Source organism: Schistocerca serialis, chromosome 3, assembly GCF_023864345.2.
Source record: "Schistocerca serialis cubense isolate TAMUIC-IGC-003099 chromosome 3, iqSchSeri2.2, whole genome shotgun sequence".
In the NCBI taxonomy this organism is placed as follows: Eukaryota; Metazoa; Arthropoda; class Insecta; order Orthoptera; family Acrididae; genus Schistocerca; species Schistocerca serialis.
Window position 1 is genome coordinate 420,725,425 of NC_064640.1, and position 13,889 is coordinate 420,739,313.

The following is a 13,889-nucleotide window of genomic DNA, read 5'->3' on the forward strand; positions in this document are numbered from 1 at the left end:
CGCCTAATCACTAGAGAATCCAACAGACTATGTTGAAATGTCTGCCAATTTGGCAGTCAACTTCCTGTGCTGACAACCCTTCTGGCTGTAAAGTGACAATATATTCACAGTCTAAGTTTGAAATAAACCTTTGAAGCATGTTGACGAACTGAGTAGTGTACACAAGCTGCAATGTCCTGCTTATGGTTGGAGAGATAGCGTTCTCTACTAAACTGCACTAAGAAAGCATGTTTGCTTTTACCTCCATTACAGGTGGCTGTAGATAATGATTTCCTGCAGTCAATAAAGTGTCAAGAGGTTTCACATATATAAACACAACATATACAAGTCATGAAGGTGGTACAAAACTGTTTTTGAGCAGTCTGTTTATTAAGGTCATAACCTTGTATTTTTGTACATTTTCTCAATGTAATACCACTCGTCAGAAAATTAAAATATGGGCAGCTATGAGTTGAAGGGATGATCTCACCATCAGATACCACAAACTTAAATTTTCCCTTACTTTGAGAGTGAATCCCACCTCTACAACAAATATTTTGTGCATCTGTATCTCTTAACACTTTGTTTTAACACACAGGAAATATTCATAGGATTGATTTTCTTGTCAAACTTGTCTCAGGTGTCTACCAGTCATTATATATTCTACACTTGCTCTAGAAAAACACCAACAAAGTGATCACCTTAAAAAAACTATCAGCATGCATTTTTAGCAAAAGCTGTCATCACAAATTATTTGGGGAAATATTGGAAAATCTAAGTTGGGAGAGGCCAACAGCTGAATAATGATGTGAACATTGATCCTGATTATGGGCAAAGAGTCTTAACCCCTGAAGTACCTCACACAGTCAATTGACACCACTCATGTAACTCTGTGTGTAGTGCAAAGAAAAGCAAAAACACAGTTCTCTATTGAATCTCCAGCTTAAAACATTAATAATATATCTAACTAAAGTCCACTATTTTTTATTAAAAAATGAGTTGACCACTAAGTTTTGTTCGTGTGTGTAAAAGTATTTTCTAATCCTTTTACAATACATATTTAAGTCTCGCAATGAGGGTGTAAAATTCAGATTTTATGGAACCCACAGCAACAGTTCTTGATAATGTGAGACAACAGTTGAAATCCAAAGGTAAATGACAAATTTAATTAACTGTCTCAAAATATCGTTTCATAAAGTCACCAATGATAATTTCGAAGAATAGTTTTGTCATCAAGATTTGTTATTACATGACTTTAACTACTTATGTTAAGCAAAAAGGAAAGCAATATTTCCTTTCAAATCCAATTTCACTTTCATATACTACTGACATACTGTTTTGCACACACAGACAATGAAGACCTTTATAATCAGTGTACACAAATGATGGTGTCTGCAGTGTACAACCTAAATTATGAAATCAAATGTATGAAATTAGGACATGATTCTTACATACATAGTGAACGTCTACCAATCAGCAACTGAAATGCTGATGATGAGATTAGACATCTGCATATACATTGACAATTAACAAGATATGCTGTTTTAAGGTTAACAGACAATTTCATAATGTATGGTATGTTTTGCCTGTCACTGAATACATCATTGAATCAAAGTGAAATAACCACATTAATTATTTCCTTTCATAATTTTGTTTAAAACTGCCATGAAAATTTAAATCAGTGAACATTCCATTCTCTAAGAAAGTTGGTTTTCCGCTTTCCCGTCTGACATTATTTACTGTGTTCTCTTTGTAATGCAGTCATCACACACAAGAGAGTAACACTGCTTGCCAGCAAAGAATGTAGGCCCAACTGAATGATAAAAAAAAAAAAAAAACATTATGTTACTAGTCCAACACTAACTCAAGTCACAGTACTACATTGTGATGGTAAATGAAGTCACAGTTGTACACTATGATGGTAAACCATGGTAAAGTAAATGTATTTATAGTATGAATTACTGCTTAGCCAGAAATACACAGTTAACCAGAGGAGTGTCAAGTAATTCCTTCATAGTATCTTTGCACTGACAGAAATTTGAAAGTGCCAAGAGTTAAAAAGAGAATCTACAATGAACTGGATCTTCAGCAATGAAGGAACCACAAAGTTCATTTTCTCATTTTTCAGAATTGTTTGTTGTTCCTCTGAATTGGAAGAGAGGCAGTACATGGTAATTGCACACAGAAGGGTATTTCATTCTGTTCTGATAATCACTCTATTTCTCTGTTTTATGTAACAAATAGAAAAATTGGAAGTAATTACAAAGATCATGTTTGGAAATCAAATTAGTGATGTTATGAAGTCAGAGGAGTATTAAAATACAGTCCAGTTTGTATACATAAATCACAACACAGTGGCTCTAAATATTTCTTTATAAAAATTAGTGGTTTACTAAAAAACAACACATCATAATTTATCGCACATTCGATACCAATTAAAATGAAACTTACTGGAAAATTAAAATTGTGCAACATATTGAAACTTGAAACTGGGACCTCTGCATTTCACAGACAAGTGCTCTACAAATGGGGCTACCTAAGCACAACTCATTACTTATCACACAACTTTATTTCTGCTAATAACTCATCTCCTACCATGCAAACTTAAGTTCTGTCTTCATAATATTCTTTCTTCCATGAGTGCTATTCCTGCAAGTTTTGCAGGAGAACTTCTGTGAAGTGTGGAAGGGAGGCGATTAGGTACTGGTGGAAGTAAAGCTGTGTAGACAGGTCGTGAGTTATTCTCAGGTAGCTCAGTTGGTCATTTGTGTGCAAAAGACAAAGGTCCCTGGTTGAAGTCTCAGTCTGGCACACAGTTTTAATTTATCAGGAAGTTTCATATCAGTGCATACTTTGCTGCAGAGTGAAGATTTGTTCTGGAACCAATTAAATGCCACAAGTAATTTACACTCAAGAAGTGTTTTCATTAGATAAGTACCCTCTTTTAATGTCTAATGACCTATTAACTTACACAGTGAACTAATTTATAGATCATACAACCTAAATGCATTGTTTATATGTCAATGTACTTTTAGAGTGCATACTACTACTATTTTTAATACTGTCAATAACATGCCTAAACAAAACATTACACTTCAGTAAAAGTACACTCAGGGAGAAGTAAGAGATGGTAAGACTCAAGTTTAAAAACACATGAAGAACACTACAAGCAAATTAAAATTCAACAGCAGTTTAACTATGCTGTTGGTTACTCGGAATGAGTGAAGTGTCACTGTATCTTACTCACCTGGCAGTTTCTGAATCTCTATGTAAACGAACTACATGCTGTGGCCCCAAGCGATGGCGAGTAACAGCAGTACCAGAATCCACCAATTCTCCACGCAGGGCATCCTCAAAGGCTGGGGGAGGAGTGGAAGAACAGGGCAGTGGGGCGTGACTCATACCTGTACCACACAGGGACAAAAGCAAACTATTATACAGTAGCTCAGTGTGTGGTACAGAAATCTACAGCAAAGTAACTAATTAGTTTGCAATTAGCAACACCATACTGCAAGACAAACTACATGTCATGCATGCATTACTCTTTTGATATGAGAAAAATTGTTACTTGTGGTGCACTGGATTTGATCTAGAGTAACAGAAAGCTGTTTTCCTTTCTTCAAAATTATCTATGTACAAGTGTTGTGTAACTAATTTGTTTCAGTTTTGAAAGCAATATACATAGGATGGGTTTCCACAGCTTGAACACAATAAATAATGTGGATAGTAAAAATGCAATGGTGAAAATGCAGTTCAAATGTAAACTCTGCGTCTACAAAGCTTACTATTAAGAGTATTTCCTCTGTGTACCAAAAAAAAAATACAATAAGATGACAGATGAGCATTAATGGAACCATCAATAAAATTGATCTTAGCGGCTTGAAATTATATCGCTCTTATGATAGTGAAAACTGTTCTAGAAGTACTTGATACGCATCTGTTATTAAACAGCCAAAATATGTGAAAAAAAGAGTATCAACTTTCTGACACAATGAATTCACTCACAACTGTTGGAGCAACACTTTGGAAACTGAAATGCTAATAATATAATATATACAATGAAATATATATATACTTTTTTTATTGTTATCTTGGTTGGGAAGTCCTCTATGAGTTCCGTCTCCTAACTGGGAAGGTGGTATTTACTGATACCAACTGGACATTTTCCCTTAATCAGATGTGATTGTTGGTAACTGTTAGGAGTATGTCTCTGTTGATCCATTGTGGAATGGGGGCAGTGGCAAGTCAAATATTTATAAAGGAAAATTGCCAGACAGCTGAATGTTTTGAGTTGTTTTCAAGTCTTCAAAGTAAATACTCTAAAGATGAATTTATGGAATCCAGGTATTGATGGCTTCAGTGTGCAAAGATCAATATATCTGATTGCCTATACACGGAGTTCATAGTGGCCTGAAGAAGGCATTATTGAGGTGTCAGAAGTCGTTGCCTAAATAACATAATGACTCAAAACATACAACAGTTTGCCAATTTTCCTTTGTAAAAAGTTAGAGTAAGTTGTTATACTAAATGTGTACAGTTCCATTGTTCTGAAATTGATGGTTAATAATGTGATGAGACTGGATGAATCCTGATGCCAGCACATAGCCTACCTTTTCTTAAAGCTGCAAATGAGGCACTTAACACATCCATATGATGGATAGATCACTATCAACTGTTTTACACACAACCTGCATCCATAAGATACATACTGCAAAGTTGTTTGGGATTTAACATAGGGCAAGTGCAGAGTCTGGTCATAAGGCACTGATTGCAATCACTTTTCCACCCCTTGCCAGTCACAAGTTAATAGTCAATATTTCTTCCAGTAATACCATTCTACATAACTGGTAATCTTTGTGTCAAGCAAACTAAAAAATCTTGCATTAATAACATCAGATATGCAGGTTTGTGGGGTTGGAAAGGGGGGGGGGGGGGGGGGGAGAGAGAAATAATTTGTATACTACGGGCACTTTCAAATATAGCCACAGGCACTAAAGTTAAAAATCATTAGTCAATCAAAATACAAAATAACTTGCTCATAAAATTCATTTGAAAATTATAGTAATCTGCTTCTAAGATACCAGGATGCATATTATTAATAGTAGTAATACTGCTTGGTGAGTACACACAACTTTGGTGTTTAGTATCATGTAAATACTTTGGGACTCTGCAGGAACTTCTGCTATTCTTAGGATAAACTGAATGACAGAAGAAAGAAAAGTATTCATTAGAGTAATGATGTTAAATGACTGTGGTAATGTCAATTGTTGGCAGCAGGCACACTCATCTACAATAACTTTGTTAAATTGCATTATAAATATCTTGTGGACTTAAATGTAACACACATGTCATCAATGGAAGCAGTCTTTTAAACCATAAAATGAGATGTCAGTCTGTCCCTAACTAATGAAAGTGCTGCTCAGATATGTAAATAGTGATATGACTTCTATCTTTGTTTTGAACATCAGAGTGCACACAAATAATATAGTAAATTAACTGTTATTATCATACTGCTATGTTGTGTATGGTTGAGGATGCTCAATACTTTTATTTGCCTTGCTCCTAATTCTGATTCTCTATTTCCTCCCTGAAAACAGGATCATAAGTATTCTGAAAGCTAGCATTAATATTTTGTACTTAAAGTATTTCCATCAAGAATATTAGGAGCTTCACTCCTGGAAGGGTGTACCAGCCTCTCTAAACTTCACATAACACGTAAACAGAATTATTAAAATATAAAAATATTTACAGTCACTAATGAAACACAGTAACACAGCAATACTACACACAAAAATAGTTCAACACCCTTTATGTGAATTACAGAAGAATTAAGAGTGGCATGACTGAGTAATCTTTGACTCTGATCTCTTTGAACTGCTTTTGTTCTATGTCTCACTTGGTCAGCAACTTGTGTACTGGCATGCTTTGTTCTTCTTGCTTCGTGTCTAAGATATGCATTTATGATATTTAAAGTGTGTTATTACTGACCAGCATAATGTGGTAACCATAACAGGAACAAGCATGATGAATGTTTAATTAATGGGTGTTACATGGTTCGGTCATTTGCATCAAATAAAATTTCAGCAGGACAACATATCTGAATAACAATGACACATTTTGTGTCAATGACAAAATGTGTAAAGTTGCAGGCCTATAAAAATTACCAGAAAGCAAAATTAATATTATTATTCTGTAATAATGTGAAGCCATTTTTATAGATACATTTATTTTAATGAGACTATTGACCTTTCCAACTGGCATTAGACAGTTGGCAGGCTGGACTGCTTCTGCCACCAATGGGAGCCTGCTATCAACAGCTCCCACTGTGTTGCCACTTTCACTGGGCACAGTGTTGTACCTACCAGTTACTAAGTAGAAGACCTTCCTAAATGCAAAATTTTTGCCTAGTTCAGGAAAAAACATAACAATGGCCCTAATTAAAATCGAGAAAGAAATGTACACCATATGTGAATTTCAGATTGTTTACACATTTTGTAGGAGACAGAGCCTGTAAACTTCATACTTGTTATGGGTTAAATAATGACAAAGCAACTTATATATAGCAAATGCACTTTGATATGCAATTTTAGAAAGATCCATAACCAAGCAAGGTATTTTGGTGGTGGTGGGGAGGGGAGGGGGCAGCATTGCAGTGAGTACAATAATTTTTGAGATATAAGTTTGAACCTGTTTACTGAATAGGAAAATTTCACCCGTTTCAAAAAGACTGACATAATTCTAGCTTTAATTAAAATCAAGAACATATTTTTGAGACACTATACCAAAGGCAAATTTAAGAATTTTTAAACAACTTTTGTAGAAGATCATGACTTTAAAGCAATTTTCTATTGCTGCAGAGAGGTGAGCAAAGTGGGAGCTGCCCACAGACAACAGCTGATATGATGCCACAACTTTGGATCTTAAACATTAGGTGTCAATTTAAATCAGGTTATAGACAACATGAAATGATAAGCTGTCTGAGAGGGAAAGAACCTTATTGACAAGGATGGGCAAATGTGGAATGTACAATGATAATAGGACAAATTTTTAGCAAAATAAATTTTCAGTAACAAATATTAGCTATCATCCTCCTCCTCCTCATCGTCATCCTTGTTGTCATTGTTTCCAAACACACACATATCACAAAGCAAGTATGGGAAAACTGACCCCCCAAGTTCACAAATTAGCCTGATTGCTTCTGTTTAGCTCTAATCCAATTTTGGCCACGATCAAATGTTAAGGAATCCATACTTTTTACACAAACATCTCAAAAGCTTAATCTAGTTACTAATGACTTTATTGTTTAACAGAATCAGAATATGTATAGAATGGTAAATAAATTCTATTGTTTGGAGAATGAGAAAAGGACTATAAAATCTCTCAAATATTTAATTATTTGAAGGCCATTTTCTAATGGCTAAGAGGATCACACTAAATATGTGCTGCATTTATTGGTACACACAGTTAACATGAATTAGTAATCTGAAATTTAATTTTTGCCTCACTACAATGTACTATTGCACTCCTTTTTCAGTGCTGACAATTACATGAAAGTAGCTACAAATATCAATGTTTATGGATCAGATATCAAAGTGACATTCAGCTCAAATTCACTTTTTATTGAGCGCTTGGAAAAATTTTACTTTTTTCTCACATCACAGGATTGGAGGCTTATTTTGTATCAGAACACACACTGAAAGCCAAAACAGAGATCATTTTGATTGACCTGAAAGCGCACAACATGTTAAATATGTAATTTAATTGGAAAACTAGTGTAAAAAAAAAACTGATCAAGAAAAATCAGTCACATACCAACAAAACACACTTAAACAGACAGTAAACAGGCAATCTATCACTTTTTAACACAGTACAGAAAACAAACACTGTCAAATATGCATTAAATGAGACCTCAAACTCAGGGTGAAGAAGATAGTCGGCACAGAACTTTTCACTAATATGCCACACAGTATCTTTATATTTGTTGCAAGTCATAATATACTTCCTCAGCCTAGTTGATAGCCTCACGGTAGTCTTGTTATTTAAATGTTACCCAAAGACTTAACTGTATTTACTGGAAAGATTTTTAGCAGCTCATTATAATTGGAAAATGGATAATACACTATCTCATCAGAATTACCCAGACTATAATTAGTGGACATTAATATGTGGTGTGTCCACCCTTCACATTTATGATGACTTTCAATTATGTGTCTGAATGTCTGTGGAACAATGACAGCCCATTCTTCTGCAAAAGCCAAAACCAGATAAGGTATTGATGCTGGACACTGGGGTCTGGAGTGAAGCTGACACTCCAACTGATCCCAAAGATGTTCCATTGGGTTCAGGTCAGGAGTCTGTGGAGTCTAGTCCAATTCAGGAATGTTATTGTCCACAAACCACATCACAGCTGCTGCTTTATAACAGGGCACATACAGACAACTGTCATCTCCAAACTGCTCCTTTGTAAAATGTGTTTATATCCTTCTGCATTTAGCTTTTTTCTTAAGCCTAATAAGAAGACCACACTGTAACAATGAAAAACAATCCCCATACTGTAACACCACCTGTAGTCATCCACTATCCAACAGGATTGCTCTTTACACCACCTCAACCACCACTTAGCACTGACTACAGAAATGTGTGGCTTATGAGGAGACGTTTGACTATTGTAACCTACTCTTTTTAACTCCCCACAAACAGCCACTGTGTCAGCTGGACTATTGGTAGCACTTTGAAACTCGCCAGTTATTCCTTCTGCAGATATTGCACAATTTTTTACAGAGAGTACTGTTTTAGAGATACTGAAATTCAGCATGGAGTGCTAATGTCATATGACTGTGCAAGTTGCTACTGTCAGAGGGGATCGTGTATTTATACCAGGAACGGCCCATATTTTTAAGCTAGGTAAGATCTTATCACAGTTCATGTAGATAAACATTTTGAACTGGCAGCAGTTGAACTAACAAAATCGGACATCTATAAGAAGGTAAATATTCTGCGTGTACTACACACTTAGTGGTAATGTGGACATTTTCTTCAACAAATTAACAGAAGTCCTCGAAAGAGGCTCAGATCTGAAAACTAACATAATATTTTGTTGAGATATGAATATTAACACACGTGTTGAGGGTGAAATAATTTTTTGGCACAAATGGTAAACACTGTTACTGGGTATCAAAAAGTACAGCATCAGTCTTAGACTGTATACTTACAGATATTGACGGCAAAACCTGTGGGTATTTATAAGAGAGCTTGCTGTTCCTTGGTAAAACCTGCAAACTACGTTAAGCTCACAGAAGAATGTTCTTGGAATGTAAAACACATACTTTTTCTAGGGAATTGCAGAACAGAATGTGGGATGAACTGTGTATGGAAAACACTGTAGAAGCCAAGTTCTCTAAATTCTGCTCACTGTCTGAATTAATTTTTGGGGAGACACTTCCAAAAGTAACCACTTCCACAGCAGCAGCTACAGAACATATATGGATAACTGCAGGTATTAGAAAGTCCTCCCAGGGATTTAAATTTCTCAGCTCTTTACCAAATCACAACACTCATCTACAGTGCCTAGATTACTATTACAGAAATAAAAAATATACAGGAGGGTACAGCAAACTTTGAAAAAATAAAGTACAATAGATGAAAAATATTATATTATCCAGAAAATAAATGCAAAGTAGTGTGGGATGTCATAAACAAGAAAATGGAACAGGAAGAGACAGTCATAACAACATATAAATCAAAGATAGGGCAGAATCATAGAAAATCATCCGGGACTATTTTTCTGGTATTGCAGAGAAATTGAATAAAATCGTCTTAAAACACATGTAGCATCCACAATGACTTACCATGCAAGCACCATGATATTTCCCACAACTGTGCTTCAAGTCAGGAAGACAAAATAGAAATTAAAAAAACAGATCTCATTTGGCATAGATGAGGTTCTAGTTGCTGTTGAGGGTGTGCATGGAGAGCATACAAGCTCCATTAAAATGAGTCCTTAGTACTGACATTTTTCCAGATTGTCTAAAGCTTGCACAAGTTGTGCCTTTATTCAAGAAAAGTAACGTGGAGAGTACTGGAAACTACAGGCCAGTTTCACTACTGTCTGCATTCAAAAAAATAATTGAATCAATCATCAAAGATACACTAGTAAGTTACATGAATAAATACAACCTTTGTAACAGAGCACAATTTAATTTCTGAAGTGGGAAAAGTATAATATTTGACACTACAGAGCTTACAAATGTGGTACTTGGAGCTCCTGACAACTATGACCGTTTTACAAGCATATCCTTAGATTTTTCCAAGGTTTATGACACTGCTGACAATAAAATACTACTGAACAAGGAAGAACTACAAGGTGTAAGAGGAATAGCAGACAAGCGGTTGCAGTCTTACCTGGAAAACAGGGTGCAGAAGATACAGATAGTTCACGTCTGCTGATAATAAATTTTTAGTAAAACAACTCACAGAAAAGAAACATATACACATAGGTGTTCTTCAGGGCATAGTACTGGGTCCAGTGCTGTTCTTAATATATATTAACAAATTATATCAATGACTTTAGAGACAGTATAAGCCATGGAGAAAAAGTTCTCTTAGCTGATGACAAAATATCATAGCTGCTGATAAAACACCATAACTCCTTTTACAGAAAGCAAATGAAACTCTCAAGGATGTTTATGATTGGGCAGTAGCTAATGAATTAAAACTGAAAACAAAGTAGAACAAACAGTATGCCATACAGCATAAAGAGAAAACACAATTCCATCACATTAAGTAAAGATGATAAATTTGTAGACTGTGTAAAAAACAAAGTTTTAGGGGTGAATATTGACTGTTAATTAACAAGGAATGTACACACAAAGATGTTGGCAAAAAGAATGTCATCGGCATGTTTTGCTCTTAGGGTTCTGGCATCAGTCTGTAACAGCCAATGTCTTGTGGTGACGTATTCCTACCTATACTAAATTCTTAGCTACAGGGTTTTTACTGAGGATCAAAGGCACAAAACATTGACAAAATTTAAAAATTGCAGAAAAGTCATAAGAACCATAACTAGATGTTGTAGTTGGGATTATTATTAAGAACTGATTAAAAAAACTGGATATCCCTTCTGCATCAAGTGTCTGCATCTACCAATCTAAGGTGCATATCAGGGAAAACATTACTAAGTATGTCACCAACAATTCCATACATATTCATGGAACATGAGGCAATTATACCAAGGATAAACACACAAAAAACTCAAAACAGCATTTTCTATCAGCAAATAAAATTGTGTAATAAATTTCCAAAGGAGATTTTAAAAAATTACTCAAATCTATTTAAAAAGACAGCTAAAACTTTCTTCATATGTAATGCATACTACACAATCAAAGATTGCTTTAAGGACTTATGGCAGTGGATAATAATGAAAGGGGATAATTGCAACACATTGCCAGATTGCAACACTGCAAAAAGTACCATATGCAAAGAGCTATTGTGCTTGATAACATCTCACTCACAATGGGGGGATACTGACTCAGTTTTTTAGCTGGAATGAGGACAGGAATTGAAGATGTGCACGTTTATGGGCCTGGAGTCAGTTTTTCAAACAGACTGGAGTTAGTGAAAGGGGAAAAGCAGCAAATTCATGGTTTCAGAATCACGAACAGGTTGTTCTCGATGTGTGCAGCAACAAAGACCAAAACTGTGTTTATACCAAAGAACATTGTACAATAGGGAACAAACACATGAGACAGCACAACTATGAAGACAATGACCCCATATTTGGGGGATGGAGTTTCCTCTGTCAACCTTATTAAGATTTTCTGTGTTTTTTCTCACTCACTCCAGGCAAATGCCACGACAATTCCTTCATCATGGCCATGACCAACCACCTATCTTATCCTAATAAAGGGTACTTATATATTCTGTGTGTATGTATTTTTTTGAGTTATTTATTTTCATTGTATTATGGATGGATGGATGAATAAATAAATAACCACCTTCAGCAATGCCCAACAGTTTCTGTCCATTAGTACATGAGGTCTCGGTTCAGCCGTGGTTGTTTCTTCGCATTTCCACTTCACAATTACACCACCAACAGTAAACTTGGGCACCTTTAGAAGGGTTGAAATGTACCCAATGGATTTGTTACTCGGGTAACATCCATGAATAATGCTTATTTGAAGTTAGTGAGCTCTCCTGACCAATTCTATTTTACTGCTACAAGATAACATTTTTGTCAGGTAGCTGTCTGAGGTGTGATAATTTATTCCACTATTTATTAAAACAGTAGCTCAAATTGCCACGATTAGTATCTAATGTATATTCTCTCATAACTAGGAACAGGAAAAATTCGCATATTTGTGATAAACGCGAAATAGATTCGAGTTGTGCCTTAAGATACGGAATTATTTAATAGACGACGTTTCACATTCGAATTGTATTCAGATGAGCTATTTATCAGAGATAGTTTGAAATAGTTTTATTTTCTACATATAATCATATAATATCGAAAATGTAAGCAGCTACTGACATTGCACATCATCTGGCGAAGCCCAATTTGGCAAGATAATGTGTGCAAGAACCTACTCGCAAAATAAACTCAAAGATGTATCAATGCCCTCAATGATCTGGCGCCATGCAAACTGTGGACTGTTTAACGTACCTTCACACTGAAAACTAACCCCAACAAACTCGGCTGACAGCTAGCTGTTTCCAACTCAAAGTTTGACTTAGTTTTCAGCTGTTGTCAACAGTTGTCTGAAGTCGCGAGTCTGAAGAACTAGTCGAGGGAAGTTTTGTATCGAGTTTGCAGTTTATGGTCAGTGAACAAAAACACGGCAGAGTTTTGTGACTTGCGCATGCGCTTTTGCCGTGTCGTCTGCCGCGTTTCTTTTGCCGAAGGCAACTCACGAGTCGTAAACAGATCCAAAAATTCAGCTTTTGTTAGAAATTGAAATGAGGAAACCTATGTAGGGTCCTTATGATTCTGCATATAAAGCCAGATATAAAAGAAAAGATTTGTTGAAAGAAATTATGGATAAAATTGGTGTACCGCTTGTGGAATGTGAAAGGAAATGGGCAAATATGAAAACACGGTACAATTTTGAGCATTGTAAAATGGTCAAAACTAAAAGTGTGTCTGGGACAACTGTGATCTACTTTCCAAAATGGATATTTTACGAGTATATGAAGTATTTGGAAGGCATGAACAAGCCAGGGTGAAAAATATTTACAATCGTAAGTAAAATGTCATTCATTAGTGTAATTGAAGCTGAAGGACTTTTGGTCGGAAATTTTGTAATTACAACTGTATTTTCACCAGAAATTTATTTATTTCTCTTGTCACATAATTTTGTGGACATTTGATACAAAGTACCGTAGTTTGCAAATTAATGGCTTTACATTGTTAAAAACTAAAGCTATAAGGGTTTTGCTCGGAAGTTTTTAATTACGTTTGTCTTTTCACTCGATATTTATTTATTCCATTTCACTTTACAAACGTGCTATACAAAATAGATGCAAATTCATCCCATATATTCTGTGTGGTTCTTCCTGCTTTCCCTCCCTTTCGCTGAAGACATTTATTTTGCGGAGGCTTCTTCCAATTGCCATCCGAAACCCTACCTGTTTCTGGATTTTCCACATCAAAACTGCCAGGTGGTGAGTAAACTGTGGCACTTTCTTTGTTTCTTCTAAGAAAACTGTGCAAAGACACCGTTGCAGAAGTCATTAATGTTGCTTTTTCAAGACTTAAGTGCATAGTTGTTCCAAGACACCGTGAAACTAATTGCAATATTCCAAAAAAATTCCCCACAATTCTTCTAGCACAAGATATTCTGCAATTAAACATCCTTTCCTGTCTGCCTTTATCTTGCCATCATGCGTATGGTTTCATCATGTATTCTGAAAGAACA

At 35.5% G+C, this 13,889-nt stretch overlaps 1 protein-coding gene across 8 annotated transcripts in view; it reads right to left on the reverse strand.

Moving 5' to 3' along the window:
• The window catches only part of LOC126470298 (phosphatidylinositol 4-phosphate 5-kinase type-1 alpha), a 311,070-nt gene that overhangs the window by 129,040 nt on the left and 168,141 nt on the right, over positions 1-13,889 (reverse strand). For all 8 annotated transcript variants that reach the window (XM_050098063.1, XM_050098062.1, XM_050098064.1 and 5 more), the window contains one exon: positions 3,227-3,383. In XM_050098063.1, the coding sequence (XP_049954020.1) occupies positions 3,227-3,383 (157 nt within the window). The remainder of the gene's footprint in view (positions 1-3,226; positions 3,384-13,889) is intronic.